Source organism: Peromyscus californicus, unplaced genomic scaffold (assembly GCF_007827085.1).
Source record: "Peromyscus californicus insignis strain IS unplaced genomic scaffold, ASM782708v3 Scaffold_16__1_contigs__length_79575227, whole genome shotgun sequence".
NCBI classification, from domain to species: domain Eukaryota; kingdom Metazoa; phylum Chordata; class Mammalia; order Rodentia; family Cricetidae; genus Peromyscus; species Peromyscus californicus.
The window spans coordinates 17,328,140-17,344,977 of NW_026294458.1; the positions used below are offsets into that span (position 1 = coordinate 17,328,140).

The following is a 16,838-nucleotide window of genomic DNA, read 5'->3' on the forward strand; positions in this document are numbered from 1 at the left end:
ATCTAGTTCAGCTGGTAGAGTACTTGTTAGCATAGTACAAATTCCTTGCACTGTGTGAAATTGAATGTGGTGGTGTATGCCCATAATCTCAGCACTTGGGAACAGGAGGAAGGGGAAGTCTGTCACCCTAGGCTACATAGCAAGTTTGAAGACAGTCTGGGCTATGCGAAACTCTGCCCCCCCTCAAAATGCTAATATTTTCTCTGAAAACCTTTTTTTCCTTTTTTTTTTTTTTTTTGTTTTTTTTTGAGACAGGATTTCTCTGTGTAGCCCTGGCTGTCCTGGAACTCACTCTATAGATCTGGCTGGCCTTAAACTCAGAGATCTGCCTGTCTGTGCCTCCCAGGAGCTGGGTTTAAAGGTGTGCGCCACCACTGCCTGGCTGGAAACCTATTAAGACTTTTAAATATTCTTTGATGCTATTCTGACAAAAAGTGGATATTTAAGAAAAGAAAAAATGGACATGAAATTTTATTTCTAGCCCTGAAAGAACAAATTATTCAGTCATGAGATACAGCAGTTAATAGCAAAATACAGTTAATTATGTGGGATTAAATTAAAAATAGAAGGCAATATAAAATTTGAAGATAAAACAGAAATAGGTTACTTTTTAAAATCCAACTCAATTTCTACCTACCATAACAAGACAACAAAAACATAGAAAAAGTGATTATTTTCCAAGCAAAAATTTGGAATTTCAACCAATTTTTTTTTTTTTTTTTTTTTTTTTGGATGCAGAATGAACATGTTTGACAAGGTTCTGTGTCTTTTCTTCTGCTCTTTGGGTAACACAGAGCAGGGAAGGAGAAAGACTTGAGCTCTTTCAAGGGCAAGCCAGTGCTTGATTCTGCCCCTAACTCCAGCATCTTTGCCAGAGTGGTCGCCGAATGGACTGACAAGGGGGTAAGCAAGTGTGGAGTTCCTTACAAAGGCTACAGAAGACCACTGGAATATCTATCACAGGCACAGGGGTGGCACCGAAGACCCATCTGTTTTGTATAGTGCTATGAGATTCTGTTAGAAAAACCAAATACAAGTGTTTAACTGGATTTTAGCAATAACTAAATTTTTTTATATTTGAAATTATGCAATAATGTCAAATAGTGGCCTAGATTCTGTTTTTACTGGAGCTAGGGAATCAAGCCTGGAGCTTTGTGCATGGTAGGCAAGTAAGCTACCACTGAGCTATACCTCCAGTCCCATTAACTACAGTCTGAAATTACATTAGAAACAGTTTAAGTGTAGGACATGGTGGTGCACGCCTTTCATCCCACTACTTGGAAGGCAGAGGCAGGTGGATCTCTGTGAGTTTGAGACCAGCCTCATCTACATGAGTTCTAAGCTAGCCAGGCCTATATAGTGAGACCCTGTCTCAAAAAGGAAAGAACAATTACATTTACCCATGTGACTGTGTGTGTGTGTGTGTGCGCGCGCGCGCGAATGTACATGCGCTTCTGTGTGTGCGTGAGTGTATATAGAGGTCAGATGACAACTCGCAGGAGTCAGTTCTCTCAAATCCTAGTGGCTAGGCTCAGCAGAAAATGCCCTTGACCACTGCTTGCTGGCCCCATAATATTGACAGTTTACTGACTACAGATCTCAGTATACTTCAAACATTCTCATATTCAAAACCAGATGCATGCTGTTTAAACACCTGCTTGCTAACTCTAACCAGAGTTAAGGCCTAGCAGCATTCTGGTAAGAACAGAGTGTATACACAGGAGCCCATGAAGAAATACTTCTAGGCAGCTTCAAGTTGCCTGTCAAAGGCAAAGCATGTTTAGGATACATTTCAAGCAGCTTAATATTTTATGTGGAATGGAACAGGATTCCTCCTTTGTTCCAGGAACTCAACCCATGAAGGCAGAGCTGTGCTGGTCATGGTGTGGAACACTGCAGTCACTCTTTACTGTTCTAGGTAGGACACCATGTTCTGTAAAGGCAGCAAAAGGAACAAGAGAAGATACCTTTGGGACCACCACCAAGTAAGACCACAGACAAGTGCGAAGGAACAGTTCCTGCCGACACAGAGGACGACTACCTACTAAAGCATGTTCAATGGGGCTTCTTCCTCTAAGAGATGACGAGAGTACAAAAGGTAATTATTAAAAAAATATGAATCATGAATTCATACAATTGTCTTTCAACAAGATCTCAACATTTTAATTTAAAATTAACTAATAAATCACAATTCTCTATTGCTTTAAAGATTATTTGTTTAAAAATGACACATCTCAAATGAACCATTACTATTAACTAGTACAGGTTAGTCTGTCCAGGTCAGGAGAGAATAAACAGCAGTGCAGCTCCCTTAACCTCGGAGTCAGGTCTGAGTGACAGAGTCCGTTGCCAGCAATGGACGTGCAAATAACCATCCAAGAAACTGTAACTACAAACCCCAAACTGCTTCTGTTGAGGGAAAGCCCTGTGGAGTCCCAGCATAAGGTGGGGCACTGGCATATGTCACAGGTAGTCTCTATGACTTAGGATGGAGTGCCTTCCTGAGCAGTCATGAGACAGACACCCAGTTCCATCATCTCCTTTGTCGGCAGCATCACCATCATAATCTATCCAGACAACTGTTTACAAACAATACTCACATCTGGAACTCAAGGGGCACCACAGCATCCCACCAGAAATCAACCAGTTTGTTTCTGTAATTTAGTGACAGTTGTAGAAGGCCAAATATAGTACAGAAAAAATGAAATCACATGGAAAATAGGTCATTAAGTGCTCTAGATGTTGAGTTTCACTGAAAACCTTTTCATTATGAGAACCCCAGAGACCTCCTCTTATCCCTGTTTGTTTGTTTTTTTTTTTTTTTAGGTTTTTCAAGACAAGGTTTCTCTGTGTAACAGTCTTGGCTGTCCTGGAACTCTCTTTGTAGACCAGGCTGGCCTTGAACTCACAGAGATCCACCTGCCTCTGCCTCCCAAGTGCTAGGATTAAAGGCGTGCGCCACCACCGCCCAGCTTTTCCCCATATCTTAATGGGCACAACAGGAAATGAAACTCTGACCCTTTTCCCAAGTATCCCCAAGAGCAAACTTATTCAATCATGATCTCTACTGTGCAGAGTGGCAAGCCTGTGTTAAGTTCTTCGAAAGGGGACGGTGGGGACAGGCACCTGAACCAACCACACTGCTTTCTCTTCTGTGGCCCCAGGAACGCAGAACGGACAAGTCCTCCTCCACAGGCCAAACAACAACGCAATAAGGAGAAGCAGAGGAAAGACAGGAGGGGAGGGCCGGCTAACAGCTAATGCTACAGGTCGCAGACCTTTCATTAAATCTTTAAAATAAAAGTAGTACTATCAATACGCACATTGCGGTTTTCTTTCTCCAGTTTTTTACGTCAATACTCTACTCATCCGGAAAAACAAAAACTCAAGTACCCCCAACACCTCAAATGACCCGCCACGTGCTTTGCTATTTCATCTCTCACAGTAAAACATTGATAATGGGTTGGGAACACTGTAAAGCAGGTGAGTCTTTACAGGCTACTGCCGCGAGCCTCATCTCTACAACATGAACATTTCATTGTTACAACTAGCCAGGAACTGAGCAAGGTTCAAATCGCTCTTGGTTTTTGCTACTCCCAAATACTTTTCCTTTAAATAGAAAAAAGTTCTTAGCTTTTAAATTCTGAAAATTCAATGGTTATTACTTGCCCTAGAGGGTGGAGGGGTGTATATGAAATAAGGGTTGATTCAAACAAAAGCCGACACCTAGAATCGCAACATATACAGACACTCATTTCCAAGGGAAGAGAGGGAAGGGGCGGCACCAGAGGCGTAAAGCCGGAGCGGAAGAACAACAGATCACTTTGGTTCCTAAAGCCAAATCTGGAGAAACAGGCAGAAAAGACAAAAATGGTAAGAACATACAGTCAGTGGGATTTTCTCTGTATCAATGATTTAGTTATAAATATAGATTATTAGTCCTCTTTCTATACATGTAACAAATGTCAAACTCACTACCATGAAATTTCTAAAGTTGACTCTTTCACATTTGTTAAAAAAGGTAAAAATCACATACTTTCCCCCTTTCAGTTTAAGCTCTAAACTGAACTACTACATGTACAACAGCTGGTCCTAACGTCTATAAAAAGTTAAAACATGTCAAGCTCCTTTGCCAATATAAAGAGCTACATAGTTCCTATCACACTTGCCTTGAATTTAGGCACGAGAAAAACTCAAAAGGAACGGGTCAGAGAAGGGAAGGCTACAGAGGAGAGAGAGAGAAGACCAGCAGATGAAATACTCAGACACCTCGAATCTGCCATTCAAGTATGGAAACACCCCAAAGGAGACAACAAACAGATCTACTGTAGTGGCAGTCATCAGAACAGTACGCAAACGTCAAGCGCTGTCTGCTGGAAATGTAAGGCTAGCAATGCAGTCCACGATTCCTTTTGGACCCTACAGCAGGGGTTCATCTGAAGTCCTAATTCTCTCACTGCAATTTTCTCTTGGTCATCTTTAGAAAATAGTAGTTTGCTTGTTTTCTCCATGTGATGCAGACTGTCTTTACACCCCTCAGAGTAACAATTTCATGTTTTAGAAAACTTCTTTTAGAAAATGGACAGAAGAATACGAGGCTTCAGTGACAACGTTAGCGGTTGCTCTTCATTGCTTCTTTAGCTGCCAGGATCAGTGGCGTCAAGCTAGATAATGGTTTGGCCAGTTTCAGGAAGGGATGCTGCGAGAAGGAGGGGAAAAAGGAAGTGCAGAAATGTTACTCAGTTAGAAACTAAAGCCCCCCAAGTTACCTATGGGTCATTATTTAATAAACTAAACATGTACTTTGATTCCTAAAATTCTCACACTCGGTATATCACTTTTACAGCTCCAAGGAGAGTTGGTTTGTGTGTGTGCATGAGCTTGTTTGTGTCCGTCCGTTGTTTTCATATTTGTGTGTATGTGTGGAGGCCAGAGTTCAATGTCAGGAGCCCTCCTCTATCACTTTTTCTTGTGTCTGTCACTGACTCTGGTGTCCACTGATTGGCTACAAGCTCCAGGGATCTGTCTGTTTCGCCAGCACTGGAGTGTACGGACATATAAAGTGTACAGAATACACAGACATCTCCCCTGCCCTGGTTTTGATTTTTGAGCTGTAGCTTATCTTGACTTCAAACTCACAGCAATGTCTGCCGACTCCCTAAGAAGTTGCTCCCTTCCCTTCTTCTCTTTTCGGCTTTTAGAGACGAGGTTTTGGTGTAGCCCTGGCTGTCCTCTTCACTTAAAGATCCTCTGAATGCTGGGATTAAAGGCGGGAACTATCATGCCTAGCTCTCTTTTTTTTTTCTTTTAATTTTTTAAAAATTTATTTTATGTCTATGAGTGCTGTCTGCATGTATACCTTTTTGCCAGAAGAGGGCATCAGATCTCACTAGAGATGGTTGTGAGCCACCATGTGGTTGCTGGGAATTGAATTCAGGGCTTCTGGAAGAGCACCAATGCTCTTAACCACTGAGCCATCTCTCCAGCCTGTCCTTTTTTTTTTCCCCTTAAATTACATTTTGTGTGTGTGTGTGTGTGTGTGTGTGTGTGTGTGTGTGTGTGTGTGTCTAGAGATAGAATTTAGGTATTCAGGCTTGATGGAAAGTACTTTCACCAAGAGAGCCATTTCATCAACCCCCAATAAGTTTTCCTAACTGCATAACATCTACAGATTTAAGGGGCCAGGAGAATAGCTCAGAAGGCAGAGTGCCTGCCTTACATGCAGAAAGCCCCAGGTTCAGTCCCTAGCGCTGCACAGGAGGATGGTGGTACATCTCTGTAATCCAGCACTTGGGAGGCTCAAGATCATTCTCCATCTTCAACCACACTGGTGAGCTGTAGGCCAGCCTGGGCCATATATACATAAATGAATAAAGACAAAATAGTTCTACAGAGTTAAGACCCATAAATATACTTATGACAGCAATGAACAGGTCCAAGATTTGATTTAGTATAGAAAACTTACTACTATGATTAAAACTTTATGCAATTAAAAATTGTTTTTTAAGGGCTGAAGAGATGGTTCAGCAGGTAAAGGCACTTGCTGGCAAGTCTAATGGCCTGTACCGATCCCTGAGACCTACTTGGTGCAAGGAGAGAACCAACTCTTGCAAGTTTCCTCTGACCTCCATAATGTCTGTCTACATATACAAATGTGCTCGAGACACACACACACACACACACACACACACACACACACACACACACACACACACACACACGCTAAATATTTTGTTTTTAGAGACAGGGTTTCTCTGTGTAGTTTTGGTGCCTGTCCTGAAACTCACTCTGTAGACCAGGTTGGCCTCAAACTCACGGAGACCCACTGCCTCTGCCTCCCGAGTGTTGGGAGTAAAGGCGTGCGGCAGCACTGCCCGGCCACCACAGTTAAGTTTTTAAAAAACTTCATTGCTAGAAATGAAAGCCTGCTGTGGGGGACCTGCCGGACATGTAGCCAGTGAATAGGGAGACGCCGACACTATGAAGTCCATCCCCCAAAAGTTACCTTCACCAAATTTACCTGTAACAGTTCTTTGGCTGAACCCCTCTTCTCCACATCCATCTCCAAACACCGGTTTAAGAAATCCCGAAATATTGGGGAAAGTTTCTCTGGATTCTGAAGTTCAGGAGTTCCATTTGTTGCTATCAGGTACAAAGCCTAAAACATAGAAGATTCTGGCATATTAAAGTCACTCACAAAGTGACAGTGCATCAAGCTTCATCCTCTGGCCGGTCGCCCTGTGCTCTCCAGGGGCAGCTGTCTTCTTTCCCACAACTCAGGCACTACAGGCTGAGGGCTTCTGGCTCCCCACTGCTCTGAGACCTTCACCATCCACCTCCTAACTCATGCTCTGATGGTGTATGGATCTTTGTTTCAACATCCAGGGACTCCAGGCTCCTCCTCCTCCTCACTTCTTCACTATAGCTCTTTACACTGCAATCTCTAATGTTACTCCTAATCTGTGGTGATTTCTGTAGCCATAGAGAAGCACACCACATTCCCTGACCCTTTCTCCCCTGACGCTTCCTCAGATGTATGTTTATGGGCACACACTCTCTTCACCAGGACTAGTAACTGCACTAACTCATTTACTCCACAGCTCGTCTTTTTCACTCTTAGTACCCCAACACTAGCAACTATTCATTCATTCATTCATTCATTCATTCATTATCTATCGATCTATCTATCTATCTATCTATCTATCTATCTATCTATCTATCTATCTATCTAGGTTTTTTTGAGACAGGGTTTCTCCGTGTAGTTTTGGTGCCAGGCTGGCCTTGAACTCAGAGATCTGCCTGGCTCTGCCTCCCGTGTGCTGGGATTAAAGGTGTGCACCACTGCCGCCACCGTTGCCAGGCCAATGCCAGCAATTCTAACCCAGGTTCCACTGATCTTCCCAGTGTCCATCATGCCCTTTTTGTGTGTGTGGGTGCATAGTGGGGATAGAACCCAGGGCCTCGTGCTTGTTAGACAAGCGCTTTGCTGTGGGGGCCAACCTGGTCTAGAGTTCCAGAACAGCTAGGGCTGTTACACAGAGAAACACTGTTTTGAAAAACCAAAAAGAAAAGGCAAAACCATTCTGGCTGACATCCCTTAAACCTGACATCTGCTTACACTAGGCATGGAATCTCAGCATTCCAGATGCAGAGGCAGGAGGTTTACTTGGTCTATGCATAGCAAGTTCTAGGCCAGGCTGGACACACAAAACAACCCAAATAAAGTAAAAACACCACTTACTACCTCATATAGGTTCTTAGTGCTTCCAATCAAGAATCTTCCAAACAAGACCCCCCCCCCCCACTCCATTTAGTCTCCTTCCTGTTATTTATTTATTTATTTATGTTGGGAGTTTAGGGGGAGGTTTCGAGACAGGATTTCTCTGTGTAACCCTGGCTATCCTAGAACTCACTCTGTAGACCAGGCAGACTTGAACTCACAGAGAGCTACCGGCCTCTGCCTCCTGGACTAAAGTCAAGGTCCTCTGCAAAAGCAGCCAGTGCTCTTAACTGTTGAGCCATCTCCCCTGACCCTCTCCTTGTCCCTTGAGACAGGACCTTGGCTTTGTAGCCCTGGCTACTCAAGATATAGCTGAGACTGGCTTCAAACTTGTGGCCATCCTCCTGCCTCAGCCTCTTGGTACCACATTAGAGGCCTGAGCTACTGTTAGGAAATGTAAAGGTTGGAGAGAGAGGTAGAGTCCATCCTCTCAGCTGCTGGAGCACTCAGTGCAGTCTACTCTTTTGTTTGAATATAGGCTTTAACATTACCATTTGGGCATCTTACCTCAGAGAACTAACTTTCCTCATCCTTGGGACTTAGGAGCCAAGATTCATTGGTGATAACCTTGCTATACCCAGGGTACCTAAATGTGTAGGAAAAGGCACCTAATGGGCTGGGGATGTGGCTCAATTGACAGTGTTTAGCATGCATGATGCCATGGGTTCAGTTCTCAGCATCACATAAAACTGGGTGGTAGTGGTATACATCTGCATGTCTAGTGCTTGGGAGGTAGAGGTAGGAAAATCAGAAACTCATGGTCATCTTCAGCTATAAAGCAGCCCCCACCCCCACCCCCCACACACAACAAGAAGGAAAAACCCAACTATCTAGGGTACTTCAACTCTGTAGAAAAGCAATTCCATTCACATTAACAAAACTGTATGACTCACTACCCCAAATCTATAGACTTTTGAACTCTCTACTCTGTAACTCAGAGGCAATACAATTTTTATTGTATACAGAGAAAGAGATTAGATCTCATCAACCATATTCTAAATTCTTGTCTAATGGTTGACATAAGCCAAGTACCCAGTTTGTTGAAGAAAAGGACTTCCTCCTGGCCTTGAGTGATGGCTCCCTGTGAAGACACCCCCTGCCAAGTCTGACAGCCTGAGTTAAGAGGAGAAACCATCCCCACCAGTTGTCCTCTGACCTCCAACACGTACTGTGGCGCGCGCGCGCACACACACACACACACTCAAAGAAAGAAAGAAATGCAAAACCTTTTTAAAGAAAAAGCGAGGTTTTTCCTTACAATAAGGCTAGCATCTCACTGGTCTTACCCTCAGAGGATTTTCATTGAGGTATGGAGGCTCTCCCTCAACCATCTCAATAGCCATGATGCCCAGAGACCATATGTCAACTTTGGGGCCATAGGCTTTCCGTGTAACCACCTCTGGTGCCATCCAGTATGGCGTTCCAACCATAGTACTGCGTTTGCTCTGCTCAGGGGTGATCTGGGCACAGAAGCCAAAGTCAGCTACGGAAGAAAGCAAAGCACCAGGGTTATTGGCTTCAAGGGATACTTCCATCTGTCCCCCTCAGCAGACGTGGCTGCACCCTCATCATCCACCTTCCTCTTTGCAAAGAATTTGAAAATAAAGCAGAACAGTAAGTTTAAAATTTGAGGATGTTATTTACTAATAATTTTCACATTTACTTTTGACAACAACATACACAGTATCAGGTCTTTTTCTTCTGAATAACTAATTCTTTTCTACAGAGTTAAAATTGAAAGTGGTAAAAAAAAATTATCCAAAGTGAACAATAAAACTAAATGCAGTGAGCCAGATGGTGGTGGCGCATGCATTTTAACCCAGCACTCAGGAGGCAGAGGCAGGCAGATCTCTATGAGTTCAAGGCCAAATGGTCTACAGAGTGAGTTTCAGGACAGCCAGGGCTACACAGAGAAATCCTGTCTCGAAAATCCAAAACAAACAAATCCAAAAACCTAAATGCAGTGATTAAACCTGGCAATGTTCAAGACATGGAAGCTACATTTCTTTCTTTTTTTGGTTGGCTACTGTTTCTTAATACTTTCTTTTAACATTTATTTTGTGTATGTAGGGTGCATGTGTCATAGATCACGTGGGAATTCAGAGGACAATATTCAAGAGTTCATTTTCTCTAACCATGTGGGTTCTGGGAACTGAACTCAGGCTGTCATGTTTGATAGCAAAACCTTTACTGGCTGAACCACTTGGCCAGCAGGAATTGAAATTTTAATAAAACAGCCAGAGCTAGATTCATTATGCATCCAACTCAGCAGAAGGCCTAGAAAAAGTCCACACTTAACTGTCTCATTTACGCTTAAAGAACAAGATGCCTACTGTAGTACCTGATACTACACTAGCTGGGATGAGAACTTATAAATTTGTTTCTTCTGTTGTTAAACCCATTTAACTCCTAATTTTTTAGATTTTTTTTTTTTTTTTTTTTTTTTTGGTTTTTCGAGACAGGGTTTCTCTGTGTAGCTTTGCGCCTTTTCCTGGAACTCACTTGGTAGCCCAGGCTGGCCTCGAACTCACAGAGATCCGCCTGGCTCTGCCTCCCGAGTGCTGGGATTAAAGGCGTGAGCCACCACCGCCCGGCTAATTTTTTAGATTTTATTCAGACTGGGTTTCAGGTAGCCTAGGCCGGCTTTGAACTCAAGATGTAGTCAGGAATGACCTTGAAGGCCAGTCAAGGTGGTGCATGCCTCTTAATCTCAGCAATCGATAGGGAGCCAGAGGCAAGTCCATCTCTGTGAGTTTGAGGCTAGCCTGTTCATACAGTGAGTGCCAGGACAGCCACAGCTAAGTGGTGAGATCCTGTCTCAAAACAACAACAAAAACAAATCCCCCCAAATGAATTTGTGAGACTCCCAACAGCCTTCTGAGTGCTGAGATGATAGGGATGCACTACCATGTGACTCCTTACATAACCTGTCAGCAAGTGGCCTTGTTACCCTTAGACTTTACTGTTATTATGTATAAAAACTATCAAAGAACTGCTTGTTTTTTTTAGTCTATAACTTTTTTTAAAAACAAACAAACAAACAAACAAAAAAAAACAGGGTTTCTCTGTGTAACAGTCCAGGCTGTCCTGGAACTTGCTCTGTAGACCAGACTGGCCTTGAACTCAAGAAATCCAACTACCTCTGCCTCCTGAGTGCTGGGATTAAAGGTGTGTTGGGATAGTCTTACTGTATAGACAAGACTGGCCTGGAACTCACTGGAATGAAAGGTTGTGTCATCACACCTGGCTTTATTTCTGGCTTTGTGAAGATAGGGTCTCATATTTATAAGATGAATACATATATAGCTTGAGGCCAGATGAGATACATGATACTGTCTCAAAAACATGGGGGTGAGGGGTGGGGGGGGGGGAGGCACAGTTTGGTACTCTGGGTTTAGTCCTAAACTGCATAAAACTGGGTGTGGTGGCACACCTGTGCCCTCAGCACTTGGGAGGCAAAAGGCAGGGCTTCTGCAGGTTCAGTCAGCCTGGGCTGTGTAGTGACTTTACAGCCAGTCCAGGCTATAGAGCAAGCCCCAATGCAAAAGAATAACAAGTGTTTCGACCACTTGATTATCAAATAACACTTTAGAGAGTGTGGCTAAGAGAAGGGGGTGGGGAGGGGAGAAGGCCCTTTTAGCAGATGAGATTTAAAATAAAAAAGCTTTTGGTTTCTTGATTCAAGATAATGCTTTGAGTTTTGAAAGTGGTCCTCCAGGGGATGTAGTTTGGACTGTGGCCCTGGAAAAAGTCTGGCTGGTTCATGACTTCCTGTGTCGGACAGATAAGGTTTTAGGAAAGGAGACTGTTCCATGTCACTCTGAGGTCAAGGTCACACAGTCTTTCTCCGATTAGGCTGTCTCCAAACACTCTATGAGGGTGAAGGGGCAGGCTGAGAAAAATACGCCAACAATTACACCCAGTCACATTTCCTACAAAACAGAATCCTATCAGGGTAGCCCAGATATCAGTCCTCTGCATATCATTTTGTTTTATTTTAATCTCCAAAAATAATTCCCAACATTAGTATTTTCCCTATTGTTCATATGAAAAAACAAAACAAAACACAAAAAACAAAGACACATCAAGTAATTTGCGCAAAATACTCATCAAGTAGTAAGATAAACACAAGTTGTCCAGTTCACAATGCACATTTAACAAGTCACCCACCCTTCAGACAGTAAACTACAGATACATTAAAACGTCACTTCATTGCTACTCACTAAGTTTAACTGAGCCTTCCATTCCCAAGAGCACGTTGTCACTTTTGATGTCTCTGTGGATCACTTGATTAGCATGTAAAAACTCCAAGGCCTGTAAACACTGAATACAGAGAACACCTATCAATAAAACAACCCAACAAGTCCAAGGGAGGTCACATACAGTGCAAGGGTCTGAGCACTGCCCTGCCCAGTAGGAGGCCCTCCAAGATTTAATATCTGGAGAGAAAAGATATCCTTTTACCTGCAAAGTCAAGAAAAACAAACAAAAGCTACAACTTTGGCTGGGCATGATGAAACATGGCTGTATTCTCAGCACTGGGAGGCTGAAGGAGAAGAATGGAGAGCTCCAGGATAGCCCAGGTTGAGTTGTACAAAGCAACACTGCTTTAAAAAAGAAGGCTGGTGGTGGCGCATGCCTTTAATCAAGCACTCAGGAGGCGTAGGTAGATGGATCTCTGAATTTTGAGTCCAGCCTGGTCTACAGAGTTCCAGGACAGCTAGGGCTACACGGACAAACCCTGCCTCTGACAAATAAGTAAATAGCCTAAAAAACAAACAAACAAACAAAACAACCCAAGATATTCTTCCATTGTCCGCCCTTGAACGCTATTGTATAGTGAAAAATGATCAGAAGTCCTGATCCTCCTGCCTCTACTTCCACAGTGCTGGGATTACAGGGATGGGCCATTACGTTAGGCTTATTAACTAATGCCTCATCTGTTTGCTTGGTCACTGCTTTTTTTGGGGGGAGGGTTTTTGTTCTGTACCCCATGTTGGCTTGGAGCTCCTCGTAAACCTGCTGCCTCAGTCTCACAAAGTACTAGGACTGCAGGTGCAAGGCACCGTACCTGGAGACTGTTTCTCCTCACTGATCTTTGATTATGTGTGGGGATAGCTGTGTACCTGGGTTCAATGCTTTTGGAGGCCAGAAGAGGGAATGGGATCCCCTGAAGCAGGAATTACAGGCAGTTGAGAGTTGCCAGACATTGGTGCTGGAAACTAAACTCCAGCTCCCTGGAAGAGCAGGAAGCATTTTTAACCACTGAGCCATCTTTCCAAGCTCCACTTCTCACTGATTTTCAAAACGTAGTTTTCAGTGGCTCACTTATAAAATGAAGACTGGGCCTATATAACTTCTAGGCCTTTTCAGGTTTAAATGTCTAAGACTGCACCGCACTTGGTAAGCACACACAGATTTTTGAGAAATGATCTCAACCTTAAGTGGACTTGTGACCAGGTATAACAATGGGGGTGCACACCTTTAATCCCAGCATTTAGGAGGCAGAGGAAGGAGGATTTCTGTAAGGCTAGGCAGAGCTACATAGTAAGATCTTGTCACCCACACAAACAGAGTGTATTTGTGATTATTCCTACTAGAACCTGAGCTACCCCAGAGTCTTGGTTTTAACTACAGAATAAGTAGTTAGGATTTGTTCAAGGCTTCAATGTGGTCTAAGCAGACGTCCTCATACTGTCATGGTGGAGTTCCTATCAAACTGTATCCACAGCCTGATGAAAGGAGAGGGCGGTGGCAGGGCTCAGTGGCACAGCACCAGCATGCATGAGGCTCTGGGGTTCAACGCCAGCACCGCAAAAACGAAATAAAGAATCCTTAGTATAAAAGAGTAACTTTCCGAGGCTGTAGAGACGGCTCAGCAGTTAAGAGCCTGACTGTTCTTCCAGAGGATGTAGGTTCAGTTCCCAGCACCCACAGAGCAGCTCACAAGTGTCTGTAACTCCAGGATCCAACATCCTCACACAGACATACACACAGGCAAAAACCAATGCACATAAAAGTAAAAATAAATGAATTTAAAAAAAAATACCTTTCCTCTGATGCCTCATACCAGAAAGCATTGAGTATAAAGACTAAGTTTCTCCTTTCCTTAAACGGAAAATGAGATTTTCGGGGGATTAGAGAGATGGCTCAGCCACTAAAAGCACTGGCCACTTTCCCAGGGAACCTGGGTTCACAGTAGCTCACAACTCTAACTCCAGTCCCAATGCCCTCTCCTGGCCTCCTTGGGTACTGCATGCATACAGTACACAGGCAAACGTGCAGCCCAAACACCCCCCCACACAAAATACAATACACAAAATCTCACACAAAACTCTGGTCTAGTGTTTCTAAACATAAAAGGAGACTGAATTGTAAAACTGAGAAAACTCAGTTGTATTTTTTATTATTCCCATCAGAGTAGATCAAAATTTGTATACCATTTTCAACAACTAAAAATCTTATTCCAAAATCTCAACTACTGCCCCCCCCCCCCCCTCTGGCTTTTTGAGACAGGGTCTCTTGTGTAGCTTTGGCTGTCCTTGTACTTAGAGATCCACCTGCCTCTGCCTCCCAAGTGCTGGGATTAAAGGTGTATCACCATGCCTGGTTATGAACTGTTCATTTAAGTTGGGGAGATAGATCTGTGTCAGTACACCTAATCAGGTTCTTGGGAAGGATAAAGGGTAGGGAAATATTTATACAATTTACAAATCTGTCACAGTTCTAAAATTCTGGCACAGAAAGAAAATCAAAGTGAATGGGTAACAAAACTTTATTTATTGAGTATACAGTATTCTGTCTGCATGTGTGCCTGTGGGCCAGAAGAGGTTGTGAGCCACCAAGTGGTTGCTGGGAATTGAACTCAGGACCTGTGGAAGAGCAGCCAGGTGCTCTTAACTGCTGAGCCATTTCTCCAGGTAGATAACAGAACTTCTAAAACTGTTGGATCAACTGAGCAGAACTGCTAGAAAAACCAACGAAACACAAATTTGTAAATTTTAGCCAGCTTTTAAGTGACCCAATGTACTCGTTAAAGGATGTGTGCTATTTGGAACTATTAAAGAGCTCTGTGTGACACCAGGCACAGCGGTGCACGCCTGTAATTCCAGCACCTAGGAGTACCACAATGAAGTCATCCTCCTGCATATTGCTTGAGGCCAGCCAGGACCACAGGAGGCCCTATCTCACAGAGCAGCAGTTGATATTTTCTAAGAATTGGGTTTTAAATACCTTTGGTAAAAGCCGAAAAAGAAAGACCTCCTATCTGCAACCTTTCCAGTTCACATTTGTATCACTGTACATTGCTGAAGGCTAAAGACAAACCACAGAGAACACAAAATAGTCCTATGAACTTAGCACAAACCTCCACAAGTTGTCCTCTGACTTCCATGTATGTGTCATGGTATGCACATGCCCACCCATATGCACATACATACAAGTAAAAATGTAATAAAAATTTAAAATATATGTATACAAGAAAATAACTAGGTTCATCACCTTCAGTGGTCTTACTAAAGCCAAGGGCATCGCACAGATACTTAAGCATATACATCTTGTTTGTCACACTGGTTCTAGTTTCTACTACTGACTCACACATTTTTGTATGTTTTTGTGTTTGGAGACAGGGTTTCTCTGTGTAGTTTTGGTGTCTGTCCTGGATCTCACTCTGTAGCCCAGGCTGGCCTCGAGCTCACAGAGATCTGCCTGGCTCTGCTTCCCAAGTGCTGGGATTAAAGGCGTGCGCCACCACCACCCAGCTTTGATTCACACACTTTTAATGGTATTCTATTTTCCTATCTAGATGATGATCACACTGCTAAAGTCTGCCTGTGACTTCTATACCTCACAGGACCATGTTTTGTCCCCAAATTATGTTCCAAAGGAAGGAAAGGGCTAAAGTTCTTTTTTTTTTTTTTTCCCTTTTTGTTTTTATTGGAGACAGGGTCTCACTATGCAGTCCTGGCTGGCCTCACATTTATAGAGCTCTCCCTATGCATCCCCATGCCCAGCAGGATTGAAGCTCTTATCTGGGATGAAATAATAGAGGAAGAACTTGCAAAAAAAAGAACACATAAAAAGTATACAGAGAAAAAGTCTCTGCACATACACAAAAAAATCCTTTTCTTCATCCTTGCTAAGTATGCACTCTAACATCCAAAGGACGCAGACCCACCTCTCTGCACACAGCTGCAATCTGTGCTTCGTCCATGCAGGTTTCTGTTACAACATCAGTGAGGGACCCACCAGCAAGGTACTCCATTACCACAAACAACTCATCTCCTACCAGGTAACTGAAAACAGAACATACAAAATACACGTGGGTTTTTATTTTTTCTAAGAACATGGCTCTCTGCACTGAGGAATTAAAATGCCAAGCATATTAACAACAAAAGCAAAGAGCCAACAGTTTGAGAACTAGGAAGAGCACTAGATAGGTACAACAGCAGCACAGATTTAGATGTTCTCAGCTGGGCAGAGTGGTGCACACCTTTAGTCCCAGCACTGGATCTCTGTGAGTTTGACCAGCGTGGTCTACATAGTGAGTTTCTGAACAGCCAGAGCTACATAATGAGACCCCGTATGAAAAAACAAAACAATCAAACAAACAAAAATTTAAGATGTCCTTAGCTGGTAGCAATCTACAATCCCAACACTCAAGAAGCAGATAGGAAGATGGCCCTGAATTGGAGGCCACAAGAGCTATAGATAAGACACTGTCTCAAACAAAACAAATGAAAGCCAGAAAACAAAAATGTTTCAGAATCATTTTAAAGTTATAGTTTTCCCACATTGTCAGAGTGTATAAATATGTTATTGCAATTAGAATAATCCAATATAATTGCTTTAAAAAAAAGAATCATTTGATTGGGGCAAGCTAGGCATGGTAGCCACTGAGGTAGGGAGCTGCAAGTTCAAAAACCCTGTCTCAAAAAAAAAAAAACAAAAAACAAACAAAAAGAAAAAACGAGACCCCCAACCCCCGTATGTGTGTGAGAGGGGGAACGAACAAGTGGGAGATCTGGAAATGTTCAGTGACTCATCCGAGGTCACACAT

The 16,838-nt window shown here is 43.1% G+C and overlaps 1 protein-coding gene across 4 annotated transcripts in view; it reads right to left on the bottom strand.

The window, feature by feature from the left end:
• Positions 1-2,136: 2,136 nt before the first annotated feature.
• LOC128111977 (serine/threonine-protein kinase PAK 2) overlaps positions 2,137-16,838 on the bottom strand; it is a 63,465-nt gene continuing 48,763 nt past the window's right edge. For all 4 annotated transcript variants that reach the window (XM_052740583.1, XM_052740579.1, XM_052740580.1 and 1 more), the window contains 5 exons: positions 15,957-16,074; positions 12,004-12,103; positions 9,067-9,263; positions 6,521-6,658; positions 2,137-4,699 (listed from right to left, as the gene is read on the bottom strand). In XM_052740583.1, coding sequence (XP_052596543.1) covers positions 4,613-4,699; positions 6,521-6,658; positions 9,067-9,263; positions 12,004-12,103; positions 15,957-16,074 — 640 coding nt within the window. In that variant the 3' untranslated portion in view covers positions 2,137-4,612. The remainder of the gene's footprint in view (positions 4,700-6,520; positions 6,659-9,066; positions 9,264-12,003; positions 12,104-15,956; positions 16,075-16,838) is intronic.